The sequence below is a fragment of the Convolutriloba macropyga genome, chromosome 3 (assembly GCF_964194025.1).
Source record: "Convolutriloba macropyga chromosome 3, txConMacr16.3, whole genome shotgun sequence".
In the NCBI taxonomy this organism is placed as follows: Eukaryota; Metazoa; Xenacoelomorpha; order Acoela; family Convolutidae; genus Convolutriloba; species Convolutriloba macropyga.
In genome coordinates, this window is record NC_134470.1 from 61367225 (window position 1) to 61386994 (window position 19770).

A 19770-nucleotide genomic window follows, 5' to 3' on the forward strand; every position below is an offset into this window, starting at 1 on the left:
GTTCCTCTTTTGGTCACATCGTGCCCGTTTTTTTGCGTTTTTCTGTGTTCCTCTTTTGGGCACATCGTGCCCGTTTATTTGCGTTTTTCTGTGTTCCTCTTTTGGGCACATCGTGCCCGTTTTTTTTGCGTTTTTCTGTGTTCCTCTTTTGGGCACATCGTGCCCGTTTTTTTGCGTTTTTCTGTGTTCCTCTTTTGGGCACATCGTGCCCGTTTTTTTGCGTTTTTCTGTGTTCCTGTTTTGGGCACATCGTGCCCGTTTTTTTGCGTTTTTCTGTGTTCTTGTGTTGGGTTTTTAAATATTGTATATGTTTTAGAAAAATTAACTTCAAGGCGGAAATCAACCAAGGGAGCAATGAAGAAAACAGAAAGCCAAGAAAACAGAAAACCAAGAAAACAGAAAGCCAAGAAAACAGAAAACCAAGAAAACAGAAATGAAAAACCAGGAAAAGTCTTTAAAAAACGAAGATCGAAAGACCCATTTCTGATGCCTTAGATTAATATTTTTCTTATGTTTTTACTTTTCTGCTTACTTTTGTCGATGCCAAAATATGTGTACATTCATATCTTGCAATGTTTTAGATTTTTTTCTTTGAGTATAGGTCTTAAGAATAGGTGCTGGAGGCAGAAAAAGAATTTTGAAAGTAAAAAAGTGTATCTTGTAAGATTCTTGAAAGAAAAAGTGTATCTTGTAAGATTCTTGTAAGAAAAAGTGTATCTTGTAAGATTCTTGTAAGAAAAAGTGTATCTTGTAAGATTCTTGTAAGAAAAAGTTTGTCTTGTAAGATTCTTGTAAGAAAAAAGTTTATCTTGTAAGATCTTGTAAGATTTTGGAAGAAATTCTTGTAAGACGATGCATCGTCTTGTAAGATTCTGCCAGAATCTTGTAAGATCTTACAAGATAAACTTTTTTTCTCGACTAGGGTACTATCATTTGGATATCACCATGTCTAACTGTTGTAAAACATTGTGATATCTGATTAATTTATTTATCACTCATATCATAATGCACTAGTTTACAAACAATAAGGTATGCTATGCAGTTTACTGTAAGATCATTAATATCTCCAATTGCACTTCCCTCCCAATAATAGTTCACATCTTTACCAAAATACAATAATGTTAACTTTTTTGAAAAGTCCTAAGTAATGTCTAATAAACTCTGTTCCATGTGAAACTCTCCATTTTCTATCCCTTCATAGACTTTAAAACTCACTTCTAGTTTTGCATTATTGTCTGGCCGGGAACTGTAAACTATAAAGGCTAAGAACGTTAGTGCTACCCAAACCAATTTCAAGTTTTGAACACGAAAAAATGTTTTTTTTTTCATTCCAACATTTTATTACAGAGCACACAGTTTAGAATGAGTCCATAAAAAATTTTGATAAATCATATAGTTGATAAAAATTTTACGTTCGATTGCAATTATAACGAGAGATCAGATGCGTGCGACTGCCAATAATGTGATTAACAAATTAGTTGTTAAGCGAAGTACTGATGATGGTACACATTGGACTCTAGAAAGTCCAATGGCAAAAAGTAGAGAAAATTTTAATGAGACCCCTTTATTAGTTTGATAGTAATGGTGTTCAATTTCCTACTATGTCTTTACAAGAACACAATCATGTTGGATCAAACAAAAAAAAACAAGTGGATGATGAACCTTATTGTGGAGCTTATGGTTTATTTATTACAAGTTTAGTTGATTATGAGTTTTATTTGGAGTATGAACTGTTGGAATTAGTTGATCAGAGAAATTGTAGATTTGGAGGTAACAATTGTAGGTGTATTCTTAACAACCTGCGAGGGAGCTTCGCCTTTGCCCTTGATTATCCAAGCAATATTACTGATCATGATGAAGATCCGAGAAGCAGTTTCATAATGTTAATGATGTTGTTAAGGTTAATGATAATTTTAATAATAATGATAATGAAAATATTATTATTTTAGTGTTAACTCAAAACACTCACGTGCACATTTTTAAATGCCTAAAGTCTGCAGTGCCAGAAGTTAAAATGCCAGAAGTTGCTACTTAGCCAGAAGTTGAAATTCGTTGACTTTCTTCATTCTAAAACGTGCGCATTTCGTGCATTAAGCATGGTTAAGTGACTCTGCAGAAGTCTCTTCAAAATTCTGACTTAATATCTCGAACCGCTTGGCGGTTCCCTATAAACGCCAGAGGTTCTCGGTGACTTCAAGAAGAGTCATTTAACCATTACTGATAATGGCATTCCGCGAAAGGGATTCGCCGAAGAATGTTAAGGGTGATTTTCAATTTCCTGAAATCTTTAGATGCATAATATCAAATCCTAGAAAATGTGGTAATTCATATCTTTCAAATACTCTCATTATTGATAAAATTTGGCTTGCAAAAAACATATAATTGGTCATAATGGTGATCAATATGGAGATACAGATAGTATTAATTAAGATGCCGTTGTTGAGTTTGTTCGCGATATAAAAATTTACCTACACCTGATTAGCTACCTGGTTATTAAAAGAAGGTATGATATTTGATGAAGTACCAGCTAAAGGGGAACTTATAATGGAACAGTTCTTTAGAGGTAGGCATAATAAATTTAGCATAGTTTATGTTAATCAGAATCCGTTTTCTTCAGATAGACAAAAAGCTAGAGACACCTGTAACCTTTTATTTTCATTTTGATGCTTATTTTTTATGAAGATGAAAAACGTAGATTATAGAACAAAATTGTAAAACAAAACATATTATAGTTATTGAGGCTTAGAAAGAACTTCATAGCTATATTGTTATAGATACTGCTAAAGTTTAAAGATAGAAGAATAATGGTAAACTAAGAGTTAATTGGACTGAAAATATATTTTTGGGCGAGCAGTTTTTTCACTATGTCAGGCGTAAGTTGAAACCCAAAACATCACCATTAAAATCAATTGACCTTCCATATTCATCTTTTGCACTAAAATCAAAATTTTCTATTCTTTGCTCTGTTTTAAGTTGATACAAGACTTTCATTGGAATATTATTTATCATATGACCAGGTGGTTTGAGTAATTCAACGGTCTAAAGTATTTCCTTTTTTTACCATTCCGTTCAACAACAGATATAATAAAGATGAGAATTATCTGTATTGCATTCATTAAAATCAACAATTTTGATTGAACAGTTTTTTTCATAGTAAAATAATTGTTCTTTAAATCCTAGTATAGTTCTCTTTGAGATTTCTACATCTAAAATTATTACCTTTTTTATCACTTTTAACTTACACTTCATTTTGTTCGTATCTGCCTCTTTTATAACACTACCATAGACTTCCTGTTTCTTGGTCACTGCCTTTCAAGATAATTCATTGGCTCCAGCCAGCTGTTATGTGATCAACTACTGCTGATGGTGTATTATTTTAGTAGCCTTTACACTATTTGTATTATTTACAGTTCAGCTTATACTATCTCTAGTATTTGATTTTTTTATTATGCCTGTCTCCTAGCCATATAGAAATCGATTAATCCTTTCAGTTATGACTTAAATTTGGAATATCATATATAGGTTCATCGAAGTTAAATTTTTTTTGTCTCATCATTCGAAAGTTTAGCTTATGTTCCTCTCTATTTAAAGTGAAATCTTTAGTGTTTTTTAAGCGAAGTTCCATATTATTGAATTATCCACTTTTAGCTATTAAAAGGAACTTTACACCTGATAAAAAAAAATTTTGGCTAAAATATGATTTACAAAAAAGTAAGGGTATGAATTACAAACCAAATAAGCTAGCAACAGTGAATAATGTTAATACCAATTTTAAAATTGTTCACAGTACGAAAAAAACCATTTGAATATAAATGATTCTCGGAATCCTTTTTCTTCAGATAGACAAAAAGTTAGAGACAACAGTAGCCTTTTAGTTCTATTTGAATAGAAAAGTAACATCTTTAAAAATGCACGGTTGTTTTTTGAAGTTGAAAAACGTAGAGTTTAAAACATTTTTTACGTTAGTTATTGAGGCTTAGAAAAAGCTTCATATTTATACTGTTAGGAATACTGCTAAAGTTTAAAGATAGAAGACTAATGGTAAACTAAGAGCTAATTGGGTTGAAAATATGCATTTGGGTGAGTAGTTTTTTTACTATGTCAGGCGTAAAATGCTACCCAAAACATCACCGTTTAAATCAAATGACCTTCCATATTCATCTTCTGTACTAAAATCAAAAATTTCTATTCTTTGCTTTGTTACAAGTTGATATAAGACTTTCTTTGAAATATTATTTATCATATGACCAGGTGGTTCGAGTAAATTAAAAGTATAAAATAAACCCGTATTTCTACAATTGCGTTCAATGCCAGATATAAAGAAAATGAAAATTATCTGTATTGAATCCATTAAAATCCATCATTTTAATTGCACAATATTTTTCATAATGATATAATTGTTCTTTAAATCCCAGTATAGTTCTCCTTCAAATATCTACATCAAAAGTATTTACCACTTGTATCACTTTAATCCTACATTTCATTTTGTTCTTGTCTGCTTCTTTTATAACATTACCGTAAACTTCCTGTTTCTTGGTCACTGCCTTTCAAGATATTTCATTGGCTCTTGCCAGCTGTTATGTAATCAACTGCTGCTGATGATGTTTTACTTATAGTAGAGTTTATACTCTTTGTATTATTTTTAGTTCGGTTTACACTGTCTCTAGTATTTGTATTTTTTTTATTATCCCTGACTCTTAGCATTATAAAAAAAATTAATCCATTCAGTTATGACTTAAATTTGAAATATTATATATAGGTTCATTGAAGTTAAATTTTTTTTTTTGTCTCATCATTCCAAAGTTAAGCTTATGTTCCTCTCTATTTTAAGTGAACTCTTTAATGTTTTTTAAGCGAAGTCCCATATTATTGAATTATCCTTTTTTAGCTATTAAAATGAACTTTACACCTAAAATTATTTTTTGTCTATACTAATATACACATAATAAAGAGTAAAAATACAAACCAAATAAGCTAGCAACAATGATTACTGTTAATACCAACTTTAAAATTATTCTCAATAGGTAAAAAACCATTTGAAAAAACATGATTCTTACCTTGAAATTGAACTTGCTATATCACAAATGGTGGTGGTAATTAAGCAAACGGTGCGAACATCAGACTTGTGAATTACCGGTTTTTAATCTATTAAGTTAGACTAAATTTGAAACCAGGGTTGGAAGAACAATAGGTTATAACGATCTTTAACACAAAAATTTTTTAAACAAATTACTTACAATTACCGATGAAGAATACTTATTTGAATTTGTTAAAGTCAAGCAGAAAAAGATGGAAAAAAGATGTTTTTAAAGCTGAAGAACTTGGTCAAAGACAATTGATGATTGGCATGAGTGATCTAGTTTTCTTCATTAATGATTGAGAAAAAAATTATATACAATCTTAGGTTGAAACTAATATTGAAACGAAAAGATAATCATCGAGCATTGAATAGAATTGATGATGGTAATGCTATTTTAGTAGCGAATGATGTTAATATATAAAGAAGAGATAGATCTTGGTGTGTACCTTCAATCGATCCTAGTAAGGAAAATAGAGTAATAAAACAAAGATAATAAATAAAAAAGACAAAGCAATTTTCAGCGGTTATGAACGTTTAACTATTTATAAAAAATCATCTCAAATAACTAGTTCTTTTATCATCTATGAGTGCAAGATGGTGTGGCGCCATAAAACATAGTGGGTTTTCAGAATGATGTTAATGAACAAACTCTGATGCCATTGAACTCAATGACCCAATAATGATGCAATCGAACTTATTATAATGAATGTAAGTTAATGTTATTGCAAATTTGGAGTGATTTTTATTCTGATGATAGAATGATTTTTTGTTGTGTTAAAAAACAATTATAATGAACCATTCAAAGAGATTATCAACTTTAACAAAGACGATAATGGATTACCAAATAGCATTGAACCATACAGAAACCATAGATCATTTTGAAAGAGATTAAATAAGAGACACAATCGGTTGATACCAATAGTTAGTTTACTTTTAATTTTACTTTTAAAATTCTGATCAACGAAGCAAAAGTAAAACTGATCACAGTAGTTCCACCAAATTTTTTTAATCTCACTTAGTTTCATTATTAAGTCACCGAAGGGACGTTCATTGAAATCAGTGAGGAAGGAACCTCAAACCTACTGTCAGAAAAAGTAACTTAACCTAACTCAATTCGTTAACCACTACAACAAATGAGACAAGAGGCTTTAGTTTTAGATTGATAATAAATGAAGTTTAAAAACGAGGTCATCCAGACGTTGATCTCTGACTAAATGATATGTTCTAAGTAAATCAACTAGTGGAATTTGGGTAATGCTTAGTAGGGTAAAAAAAAATTAAATCGATTTTGCGCCCCCCCCCCCCCCCCCACCACAATGTAGTGTCTTATACACCTCCCAGTTACAAATTAATCCTTGTGATGTATCACGATGCTATCCAAGAAAATGTTAAGTGCTCCGGGGCGTAAGAAATATAAAAACAACCAACTGATGTCGGGCGAAATGCTCTCAAACGGCTAGTTTCAGTTTAATTGGAGGGGCGGGAGGTGAGCGCTGTCGGGGGGGGGGGGAAGATTGTTACAAGGGCAGTGAGGGGATCATTGGCTGCACGTGGCACTTACGGCCTGAACGTTGTGCAAGGTTGGGGATTTGGGGCTCATTTTAGGGATGGGTGTGGCGTGGGTCAATTTCTGAGACCCGCCCTTCACACCATAATTATAGGTCGCCAAAACAGTTTCTGTGAAATCTATACTTGGAAAATAGTGAACTGAAAGGCTCTAAGAGAACTTAATGCTCTCTTGGCGATGTCTTTTTATCCCATTTCTGAGGATGTAAAGTCAAATGGGTCAGACACAAAATTGCGTAAACAAGACCATCAGGTTAAAATAATTGCTACATACTTCGTTTGAGAGCAATTAACAATGATTTCCTACAATATGCAAGTTAAGTCAGTTAAGACATTCCTACTATACATCAGCATTAATGAACGTAATAGACGACAACCTCAGGTCACATAACAGCAGCTGATGTGCGGCATCAAAACAAAATTAAGGAAAAAAAGAGAGAGATAGGGTGTAAGAGAGATAAAACGCGAATGAGAAAGAGAAGGGAAGAAACCGCAACTGAAACAGAGAGAGATGGAGTTAGGAATGTTTTTCATAATGAGATTCAACTCTGCAACCATAGCTTATTAGCCTTGATTGTAATCAAATCTTAAAGAAAAACTGAAAAAGGGGAAACTGAAAAAGGCAAAAACAGAAAAATTCCAATTTTCGCAGTTGAAAAAATCTTCAAAAACTTTTTTGTCGCTGGAGTTATGTGATGTGACTCATCTGCCAGACTTGAAAAGTTTCGCTGGCAAGTAATGATTTTTTAAACTCAGAGGACAAAAAGATTCAAATTTTTAAAAATCAATTGCAAATTTTAACAAAATTGTGCTCAAAAAGGTGATATTAATATCTTCGGAACCCTTTCATTGTTCCCAGAGACTATCCTGTCTCTCTATTTTAAGTCTGAAATAGTTTCACTGGCTAATAAAGATCCAGACTTGAAACATGATAATAATATTCCAAAAATTTGAAAATAAAAATTTTTATCAAAAATTACTAAAGCATTCAATTACATCCAGAAACCATGCAGTAAGCTATTATCAAACCCTATAAGGTGTTCGTTGACTCGAAATTTGCAAGTTTTATCAAAAAGTTCTAAAGTTTGTGATATTGAAAAGTTGGAAACTTTTTCTTGGCCAATAAAATTTTTTCGTAATTTATTATCAAAATCTGAAGGAGATTTGCTGACCACAGAGGCTGAAAAAAAAACCCGAATAATGACAATAAATGTCAAAAGAAAATGAAAACAATAGAAAATTTCGTCGAAAAATGCTAAAATTCTTGATGTTTAAATCTTGAAACACATTCGCTTACATCGAGAAACTATGCAGTAACCTATTATCAAAATCTTGAGGGGGTTCCTTGGCTTTTGAGGCTGAAGAAAACTAAAAAAGACAAAAATTCTTTTATAAAAATTGAAAAATTTGAAGTTTCATAAAAAAGTGCTAAAGTTTGTGGGCTTTCTCATTATAACTTATGTGCCATCTTAGCGCTCAAATAACCCCTACCTCCTCAAATCATGATAATTATACCACAACGGGGCTATAGTTTCTTTGGGGCTATAATGGGAAAGTCAAAAACTTGTGATACTAAAAAGTTGAAAACTATTCCATGGCCAAGAAAAACAAAAACAACTAACGGTAGGCGAATTGCTCTCAAACAAACGGTGACTGGTTGGCTTCGGGCTTCGTCACGGTTTATTAAGGCTATTTTTAGCTTGATATGACTCTGCAACTTTTAGTTTTCTAGCCTTGTTAGTAAAAAAAAAACAAATAAAAAACTGCTATTTCAAACATTTGCGAAATATTGCAAAATTTAAGAGAGCTCCCACAATTAGCAGTGAAAATGTTCAAAACTGTTTTTCGTCTCAGGACTTATGTCTATTAACCCATCTGCAAGATTTGAAAAGCTTCGTTGGCCAGTAATGATCGCTAAAATCAGAAAAGGACAAAAATTTTCAAAAATTTTAGAAACAACCGCAAGTTTTAACAAAATTTTGCTAAAAGTCTGAATATTAAAACCTTTAAAACCATTTTATTGTCTCAACAGGCTATTCAGTATCCCATTTCCGGCCTTAAGAAAATTCACTGGCTCATAAAGATCCATAAACTTGGAACATGATGGTATTTTTCCGAAAATTTGAAAAAAAATTTATTATATAATTGCTAAAGCTGGAATCATTAAAAATTGATAACCATTACATTAACCCTAGAAACTAGGCCACAGCTTATCATAGATGTCCCAATGACCATGGAGCCGGAAAAAAGATCAAAAATTGAAAACGATTCAAGAAATTTGAAAAATTAGCAGTATTTTTTCAAAAATTGCTAATATTAAAATCTTGAAAAATGTTCCAATCATCCAAAAGCTTTGCAATTACCTATAATTAAACCCTATAGGAGCTAATGTGGCTCTTGAGGCTGGAGAAACCTAAAAAAAGAGCAAAACAAAGCTCAAAAAAATTGAAAAAATAGCAAATTGCAGAAAAAATTGTTAAAATTTGTGGGATCTTTTCCGTTTGTGCCCCCCAGCTTAGTGGGCGCATATTATTTGCACCCCCCAGACGCACGTGCAATATTTTTACATAGTGATTTACTACGTAATGGCACGTGCTCTGTAACTGGGGGGCGCATAACGTACTGGGGGGGCACAAACGGAAAAGATCCAATTTGTGATAAAAGTTGAAAACTAATCCATGGCCAAAAAAATATATATTACAGTAACTTTTTATAAAACCCTAACAGAAATTTTCTGTTAGGCTGAAAAACTTCAATAATGACGATAAATGTCAAAAATAATCAAAAAATTCAAGTTTTGTAAAAAAAAAATGCTTAAATTCGTGGTGTTGAAATCTTGAAAATTATTCCATTACGTTTCGAAACAGTAAAATTTTGTCAAACTTTAGAGGAAGCTTCACAGTTCTTGAGGCTGGATAAACCTTAAAACCGAAAAAAAAATCAATAAACTTGAAAAAAAAGCTAGTTTTATTTAAAAAATGCTAAAGTTGGTCGTATTAAAAAATTGAAAGCTATTCCATGGCAAATAAAATTTTTTCATTAGCTTATTATCAAACCCTTGGGGATATGTTCAGGCACCTGCGTCTGGAAAGACGTGAATAATGAAAAAAAGGTGTCAAAAATTGAAAATATTTTAACTTTTTGTCAAAAAAATGCTAAATTTCGTTATGTTGAAATGTAGAAACCATTCCGCTACTACTAGAAACTATGCCGTAACCTATTTTAAAGCCGTAGAGGAGGCTTCTTGACAACGAGGGCTGGAAAAACTCAAAAAGTGACAAACATTTTCAAAAAACTTGAAAAAAATTGTGAAAATTATTGTAAATTTGGGTGTTTTTGTTTGGAGTATCAAAACATATAGCTCTCAAAATGTTCACAAAAGGTACTCATGTCTTGCAAACAACTTTTATCAACTTTAACCATCCTTGATTATAGACTGGTTCATCAAAATGTTCGAAAAACGACGAAAAACACGAAAAATTGCAACTATTGTGGCTCAAAAACTCGAAACTTAATGCCCGCTACATGTTCAGAAACAGAAGAGATCCAAAAAGTGCTATCCAGACGTCTTTCTGTCCATCGTTGGCAGTGTTGGCTGGATAGCACTTTTTTTCTCTACTGACTATAACTGTCTTTGGTTACGGATCTCATCCTGGAACGGAAAGAATAATTATCTTACTGAAATTGCATCCTGTGTGATAATACAGTTGTGAAGTAGTGTCCAGATCTCTGCCTGGACCCACCAGTATATTTTGGAGCAAAAATGATGCTAAGTTTCGGGGTATGAGTCTCTCGTTTGGGTAGGCACTGTCAACCCATTTGTTCCGGTAATCGAATAAGTTCTGATATTCTTCCTCCAGATAAAAGTACCGGATGGTTGTGTTCTCTTTCTGGGTTGACCAAACATACTCTCTAGCTACTGCTTGACAAAGCTCCGGGTATGAAGCTCCAGATGCGGGACCTCGAAATGAGCAACAAAAAAGCACTTTCTAATTATAGACTCACCTACACAATAAATTGATGTAAATATATCTTGACGGGCGCTATAATTTGCGAACAGGGGTTCTACTTGAAACGTATTTACTTTCCAGCATCCGCCTAACTTTTGCCCACTACAAAGGGCGCGGTATTATAATGAGAAAAACTTTCGTGAAGCTTAAGGAAAAAGTAGGTTCTTTCCCAGGGTCTTTCCCATTATAGCCCCCATGAAAATATAGCCCCCCCCCATTACGGTATTTTTACCACGATGGGGGAGGGGCTATAGGTTATCTGACCACTAAGCTGGGGGGGGGGGGGGGGCTATAATGGGAGACCCTTTCCCATTATAGCCCCCACACCACACAAATAGGATACGTTTACGCTAATGGGGGCTGCAGTGAGCTCTATGTTAATATGGGTGGAGCTGTAATGGGATTGACCGGGGAAGTTTCTGATAATTATTACCTGTTCCCGGTGGATCCATTTGCAAATAACTTGGTTACCTTGATTGCCTAGAATGAAGAAGTGGATCGACCTCCATAATCATTTCGTATTATTTTATTTATATAACCCTATCATCTCAATTTCATCATCTGATTTCACCACGTGAATTTACCTTTTAATAAAAAAATTTCCACCGACTCCACACCCCCCCCCCCCGGGGTAAGTAAGTGATGCAACACCCAGTTGAGTTCTAGAGAACAACAATTTTTGGATCTTTTCCGTTTGTGCCCACCCCCCCCCCCCCCCCAGTACGTTATGCATCCCCCAGTTACAGAGCACGTGCCATTACATAGTAAATCATTATGTAAAAATATTGCACGTGCGTCTGGGGGGTGCAAATAATAAGCGCCCACTAAGCTGGGGGACACAAACTGAAACGATCCCAATTTTTATTTAAAAAATGACACATGCACTTGGGGGATGTAAATAATATGCACCCATTAATAGTGAGGTCTACAATTAATATTCAAGTTCTGTTATTGTTAAAAAAATGATTGAAACATCAAAGTTCCGATTAACTTGACGTTCTTTTTCCTACCGTGAAATTTAAAACCAGCCGTAAAAACTAAAATTTTATATATAACTCCAAGAATTTGCAACGTTCCAAAATAAAAGTAGTCGCAGAAATTTTTGAAAATATCCGAAACTGATAAACAAACTCTAAAAATGGCAACTTTGTCGTTCTTTACATTGTGGTTCAGTTAATACTTTTAAAAGTTGCCTCCTTTTAAAAGTTGCTTCTTTATACATGAGAGCTCTAGTTTTTAAATTTCAGGTTCTCTGCTCTAGCCAACATTTCTGCGTCAAATTCTAGTCCCAGTCCACACGAGGAGTTCAAATCTTTGATGGCTGAGGACTGGGGAGGTATGATTTCCTTCTTCTAGTAGTGCTGGTGCGAAACTCAGATGACGGATTTCATTGATAAGCATAAAATTGTAAATAATGAGCAATTTGGATTTCAGAAAAAAGTCAGCAAAACAGATGCAATTTTAGAACTGGTTGAAACAGTTTCGTATAATTTAGATCAACGCAAAGAAACTGTTGCTAATTTTCTAGACCTTGTAAAACCGTTTAATTCCATTTCGCATAACAATTTTCTTGAAAAATTGAAATGTATGGTTTTTTTCCCAGGAAGCGAAAGAAGTGCAGTTTCTATTTCTTGCCAGCCGCAGACGAAAAGTAAAACAAAATGGCATGTTCTCTGATTGAGAAATTGTGGATCAAGGTGTGCCACAGGGAACTGTTTTAGGACCACTATTTTTTCTTTTAGTAGTAGTAGTAGTAGTAGTAAAAGACTCAATTCACCTTTCGGGAAGTACAAAGGAGTATATAAAACCAAATGATATGAAACAAAAAGTATATAGGATTTGCTATTCAACGACAGAAGTTACAGTAGCATTTTATGAAGAATGTACAAGACACAGTAGAATTGAAGTTTGAAATGGATGACTTTAGGAAGTTGTGGAGTGCATTTTTGTAAGATGTAAACGGCATGTCAAAAGAAATAGTGTTTCGTCGCAGAAGCTCGTTTGCTGCGCGTGTTGACCTCACGTAGAAATTCGCATCACTGTTGAATTTTTGAGTAGCTGGAACTTCAAATAGGCAGCGAGCTTGAGAGCGATTTTGATATAGACACAGCATCTGATATAGACACACCGCAAAAAGTAATTCAATTGGCAGATGACAGTAAAGTAGCTTACATGGAAAAGTCAAGGAAAATTTACAAGAAACAAAAAAACAAGTATATGTACAGACAGACAAACTAACTTTGAATACAAACAAACTCGAATTAATCTTTTTCTCGCGCAATAATTCAGATTTGGGATCTAATACTTACAAAAACGAAGTTCTCACAACACAAATAAGTTGCAGATATCTTGGTATTGAAATTGACAGGAAACTTAATTTCGATGAGCAGCTGAATAAAACCTTAAAAAGATGGCTCATGATATAAGATCAAAATATCTAATAAGACATCAAATTCCCCTGAACACGCGCATTCTTCTTTCAAAATCACTTGTGCTTTCATACTTATCGTTTTAGCAATCTTTTTCCGTAATTTATCTGCAAAAAAAAACAAAAAACGCCTTAAGAGACAAATTAACTGGGCTAATAATAACAAGAATGTCGCTAATCAGACTTCATTATGATATAGCCAGGCCACAAATTTCTTAAATTTTTCACGGGTATCTGAATCTTCATCAAAAGACTCGAACAAAACAATTCAAGGTTAGACAGAATTTTAAAACCAATTTTGTTTTGAATTCGATTGCTCATCAGTGGGTACAAAAAAGGAATAAGTTACCACAGTGGCTTCTGTTGGCCTAAAAGGAAAACGATTTTAAGAAAACGTTGAATGATTTCTTGCTCTCACAACATGAAAAATTCAGATCTTTTCTGTTTCGCCCCCACCCCAGCTTAGTGGACTTATATTTTTTACACCCTCCAAGCGCACGTGCTATTTTCTTACATATAGCGTGCTATAGAGCAACGTATAATTTGTAACTGGGGGCATAAAACACACTTGGGGGCCGAAACAGCATAGATCCAAAAATTCCTTTGAATAGCAACGAAGGAGCGTTTAAAATTTATTTTTATTTTTTGGAAGAAAACAATGTGAGGAAAATTTTACAAAGTGATTTTTTGAGAAAATGATTGATGTTCGTTATTTCTTTTTGTTTGAATGATTTGAAGTATTTTTGTTTCAAGTATATTTAACCGTATGGTTATAATTTTTACTTGTTGCAAAAAAAATATGAATTCTTCCATATGCATCATTGCTGCTACTTGGCATCCCGGGTTGAATGTTCTCTCTAAAAGTACTCCCTTTTTTTGTAGGAGTAGGGAGTAACTTGTCTTTGGGTGGTAAAATTATGTACGAGAGAGAGGATAATTTGGACTCGGGGGCAAAATGATGTAGTATTGGGGCCGCATTGAGAGAACTTTTGCGGATTTAGACGGCTGTGAGAGTTTTTAGACTGTGAGAGTTTCGGCTCGCTAAATGAGAGTTTTTAGATGCATTTTTTGAAATACTTTTCCCATTGCAGCTCCACTCCTACATCATTACACCTCTCTTTGCAGCCCCAATCTCCTTGTTATCTTGATTAGATCTTCAAAGGAACCTTAGTTAAAAAATAATGAATAGTTTGTAAAAATTTGTAAATACTTTTTAACTAATGCAACATTTACAAAAATTTGTAAAACTGACCTGCATAATTTATTATTTATAAAAGTTGGCAAAATTTTGAAAAGCCTTCAACGGAGACAGTAAAAATAGAGGAGTCTTTCCCATTATACCCGGGTCGAGGTTTGGCGGTGAATTTTCGTAAGAAATGCGGTGAAATGCGGTGAAAAAAAATAATTTTCACCACGTATTTCTTACATCGTATTGCGGTGAATGCGGTGAATTGCGGTGAATTATTTATTTTCACCGCGTTCTCAGTATTCTTACAAAAAAGATTTGTCCCCACATGGGTTCGAACCTCTGACCTCGTGCATGCCTTCCATTGCTTAGTCCACTGCGCCAACTTTCACTTACATCTTCGAAATTTCTTGTGAATTTAAATCAGATTGAGTAAACTTTGGAAAACATATGCGGTGAATTTTTGTAAGAAATGCGGTGAATTTCGCGGTGAATTTTTGTAAGAAATGCGGTGAAATGTGGTGAATTATTTTTTTTCACCGCATTCACCGCTTTCACCGCATTTCTTACATTATTTTGCCACAAAAGTTGATGCGGTGAATTTTTGTAAGAAATGCGTTGAATTTTGCGGTGAATTTTTGTAAGAAATGCGGTGAAATGTGGTGAATTATTTTTTTTCACCGCATTCACCGCTTTCACCGCATTTCTTACAAAAATTCACCGCATTCACCGCATTTCTTACAAAAAATACCCTAAAACCTCGACCCGGGTAGCCTCCTCCCCATGAAATTATAGCCGCCCCAATTATATTTACCAGGTTTGGGGGGAGGGGGGCTATAGGTTATCTGACTACTAAGCTGGGGGGGGGGGGGCTATAATGGGAAAGACTCAGTTATCTGACCACTAGGCTGGGGGGTTGGCAAACACGCGGCGTGTAGCCCCTGATTAATTGTATAACTATTTGCGTGGTTACATTTTCATGTGGGGACGAGAGATTTAGTGAATAGTTTCTAGTGAATCATGCAATTGCCCGATGTTGTTTTGTTAACATTAGGTTTGGCGACCCAGAACTAATGAACGATGAATTAGCTCAGCAAAGATTGGTGAATTGTTCTGGGGTACTCAATTTCTTTTTTAAATGCGGATGGGTTCTTTTCCGTGTGCCCCCCATTTCGTTATGTAATTGAGTACATCCCCTCACCCAGTACGTTATATACCCCCCATCCAGTACTTTATGTACCCCCACGCGCCCCCCCCCCCCACTTTTTAGGTTATGTACCCCCTCCCCCACCCCTTGTGTAAAAATATGGCACGCACTAAGCTGGGTGTGGGAGGGGGTCGCAAACGAAAAAGATCGGAATTCGAAAGTATTTTTTTAAGTTCGTATACTTTGTTGTTCAGACGTCGACTGGAGTGACTTTAAGAAGTCAGTTCTGAATAGGATGCGGAAGAAAGCAAAAGTCAGATTGAAAAAACAGAGCAACCGGGAACAAATTCATCACGAACATCCTTCGAAGAGAATCTGCTCTATTAATGCCTTGCTTTTTGCAAACAGGCGTAGCCCTAATGGCTACATCTTTCCCCTTATACCACCCAACATTATGATATACAAAACTGAGTGTTTTCCTCGATCTATTCTGCCTCCACCTCCCCGGTTTATAACTTATACACCTATCAAATACACTTGCTATATTTAATAGTAAAGCGCTGTATATCATCACATGAATTGTACTTGCACAGAGTAGATTGCTTTTCCTGAAATTGATAACAACAATTATAGCCCCTCGATAGGGTATAATTGCCAAGGTTGAGGGGGGCATAGCTGGAGGGGGGGGGGGGGGCTCGAATACGAACGACCACTTCCCAGGCCTACGTGTTATATAATATTAAACATAATAACGTGCTATCTAAAGAAAACTAAATTGTAAGGCGAGGTATAAAAAACAGGGGTTTGAAGGATATTAAGGTTTTTTCTTAATTTACACATATACGTGGTATAACTACGATATAATTCAGTACGCAAATTTCTCAGGTGCGTATCAAATTGATGCTTATTGGCGTATCAAGGGAGGCCGTAAGTTGAGTCAAACCATCAACGATGGTTCTCAAAAGGCAGTAGACTAATGAACTTAATTTGGAGACGCACATGCCCGGGTTGAAGTTTCTTGGATTTCATACAAGGATCATATATGATCTCATACTGATCTTAAATTATTGCTTAGTACGATCCTAGTATGAAACCAAAGAAATCATATATGATCATTGCATGAAATTCAAGTTTTCATACATGTCCCTAGCATGAAATCCAAGAAATCATAGATGAAGCATTCATGAAAAGCAAGAATACACGCTTAAAAAAGTATATGATCCTTGTATGAGATCAAAGAAATCATATATGATCCTTGTATGAAACTGAAGAAATCATATATGAACCTTGTATGAAACCAAAAAAATCAATTATGATCCTTTTGTGAGAAAAAAAATCATATAGGTTTTGATGGATGACAGCAAAAAACCATTTTAAGGGATTGTAGCTTCTCATATCTCCAAAACATTAAGGGTTTTCAATTAAAAATCGATTAATCTTAAAATGAAATCGAAGAAATCATATACGATCTTTGTATGAAACGAAAGGAATCACATTAATTTAAAGAGATGCCATTAAAAAAGCGTTGTTTGGAGAATGTAGCTTCTCACATCACCGGAACGTTTAGAGTTTCCAATTAAAAATCGATTAAAGCAGTCAAGAGCCTAATATCAAACAGAAGAAATCATATTTGCTCCTGGTATGAAACGGAAGAAATCATAATGGCACTGAAGGGTGGAACGAAAAATCGCCCTATCGGGAGATCATATCTACTCACATTCTAAAGTTTTAAAGTCCAAAATAATTCGTCAACAAAAATTGCTCGAAAATCGATCAAATCCAAACAAGCTAACAAATCGCAAAATTATTAATTTAACTCAATTGCCATTTCAGTTAGAGCGCAGATTGAATACAGAAGAACAACCAACAGATGGAAAATCAGTTCACTCTGCGTAGAGATATTTGAAAAAAGTACAGTACCGAATGATTTAATTTGACACCGAGTTTCACGTTTCGCCAAAATAGAGCAACAAAACATTTACAAAAGGGGTTCAATAAATGTTTGGTGATATTTCCCATTTAATAGGTAACCTAGAATGCTATAATTTATAATCCTAACAACAAAACTCATTTTATGCTGTACTAGTTAACCGCCGATTAGACAAAACTAAGCAAAAATTGAATTTCGGCGCACGCCTTGCAAAAAATTACGCCCTCAACTCAGAAAAAAAACAAGTAAAAATTATATATGGAGATACTTCTCAGTATCTGAGAAATCTGAGGAGCACATATATGTGGTTGTTCTCTGCTACTTTAGAGTACCAAAAATAGTTTGACAACAATTTAACCCAATAATGAGATTAATTTGAAATTTGCTCTTGGGTAACTTTTCGATAAGGCAAGTTTAAGGATCCAACTGGAAATTCGATGCATTTTTACACACAGAAGTGCCATGTATGTTTTTTTGTTGCTTTTGAAACTCAGTACATGTTTTTAATGTCCGAGGCATCATTTGAAAATTTTTGTTTTGTCCTTGTATGAGTAATAAGAAATCATACTAATCATATATGACCTAGTATGATTCAAAAAAAAATTAATTTTTTATTTTTTGCTTTTTGCTTTTCTACCCACAGAAGTGCCTCATATGGTTTTATTTTTTGCCTCTGAAGCCCACTACCTTTTTTTAATGTCCGAAGCATCATTTGAAATTTTTTGTATAATACTTGTTTGAGTACTAAGAAATCATACAAATCATATATGACCTAGTATGATTAAGAAAAAAAACACTTTTCTGCGCTTTATGCATCTTTGTTTGATTTTTTCCGTATCAGCAACTTGGAGCATAGCGATTGAAGCCTTTTGAGAGTAGGTTTTTTTTGTATGATCCTTGTATGACTACCAAGAATTCATACAAATTGATTTTTTCCGTATCAGTAACCTGGAGCATAGCGATTGAAGCCTTTTGAGAGTAGGTTTTATTTTTTGTATGATCCTTGTATGACTACCAGGAATTCATACAAATCATATATGACCTAATACGATTACTAAGAATCATATATGACCTAGTACGAAATCCATGAAAGTTGTATGATCGATGAACCGGGTGGCAAAAAATGTCCAATAGCCCAACTATCCGTCAGTTCAACTGTCCAGTAGCTCAACTGAGTACCTAGAGGACTTTTCACCAAAGACAACTAAATCCCATTGCCCAAGGTCATGCACAACTGTACGCTCCCGGACCCTAGTCTTATGTCATGTCGTTACTGAAATATTTTATTACAATTGATATGGTCGCCACAGTTTTGTATCAGTGTATCTTGCCACCTCATTATATGCTGTATATGGATCGGGGATACTTGTTTCTGAAAATAGACTGGAGACCTCTGGTTTCTGATTTGCATAATGATAATAGAAAATCGTGAAAAAGTAGAAAATTTCGAAAAATAATTTACGGACGATCCATTGCTTGATTGTTTTTTGCAGAGGAACATCAAGACTATTTCAAAACTTCATCATCATATGAAGAAAGTGTTCCGACTTGATTCATTCTTCTAAAATGTGTTTTCAGACATGAGATTTACCATGCCACAGATTATAAACAGAGAATAGTTGCAGAGCACGTGCAATTACAAAGTAAATCATTAACTAATAATTTGGCACATACGTCGGGGGCAAATAATATGCACCAAAAAAGGGATACAAACAGAAAAGATCTAGATTTGTTACAAAAAGTCTAAAATATGCCATGATTTGAGTACTGGTCAGATTATAATTGCAGACTTCGGAATTCATGATTCAGGGCTGCGGTGTTCCGAGAATCAGGTCAGGGCAAGTGAAGCTCAACTGCGTTTCGATGCTCCTGACCGTTTAAACTTTTATTTTGTTTTGCTAAGTATATGTTAGAACAAAATCGTAGGCGGCCGAGGGACTTAGTGCGCCCGGGTGCTGGGCACGAGGCCCGAAGGGGATCAAGATTTTGTTCTAATGTCTTTAGAAAACCAAAGGGTACGAAAATGTTGATTTTCATTTGAAATTGAAGTAGTTTAGACTACAATTTTTCAGATTAGTGTACGAAAAAGTTCTTAAAATATACAGGAGTTGAAAAAAACGAAATTTCTCCCCCTCTGATAGCAATTATTTATGGCGGTTTGATTCCAAAAAGGAGAGTCTAATCTATTGGTCTTAAACTTAGTGCCCTATAGGAAACTAAGTTTGGAACAAACATTAAACTTTCGGGTCTTTCCCATTATACCCCCCCATGAAAATATAGCCCCCCCCCATTATGGTATATTTACCATGATTGGGGGGGGGGGGCTATCTGACCACTAAGCTGGGGGGGTGGGGGCTATAATGGGAAAGACCCAAACTTTCATTTATGTTACTCTAAGTTCAAACTTTTAGACTAAGCTCTCT

At 34.6% G+C, this 19770-nt stretch overlaps 1 protein-coding gene across 4 annotated transcripts in view; it reads right to left on the reverse strand.

The window, feature by feature from the left end:
• Nucleotides 1-15706, reverse strand: part of LOC142337184 (uncharacterized) — a 203365-nt gene extending 187659 nt beyond the window's left edge. The window contains exons 1-3 of one of the 4 annotated variants that reach the window (XM_075386306.1): nucleotides 15674-15706; nucleotides 11090-11136; nucleotides 10326-10607 (exon numbers count right to left, since the gene is read on the reverse strand). In XM_075386306.1, coding sequence (XP_075242421.1) covers nucleotides 10326-10607; nucleotides 11090-11108 — 301 coding nt within the window. In that variant the 5' untranslated portion in view covers nucleotides 11109-11136; nucleotides 15674-15706. Of the gene's footprint in view, nucleotides 1-10325; nucleotides 10608-11089; nucleotides 11319-15616 lie in introns of all 4 variants that reach the window. The other 3 variants (XM_075386303.1, XM_075386304.1, XM_075386305.1) reach the window with 3 other exon arrangements.
• Between the last annotated feature and the right edge of the window lie 4064 nt (nucleotides 15707-19770).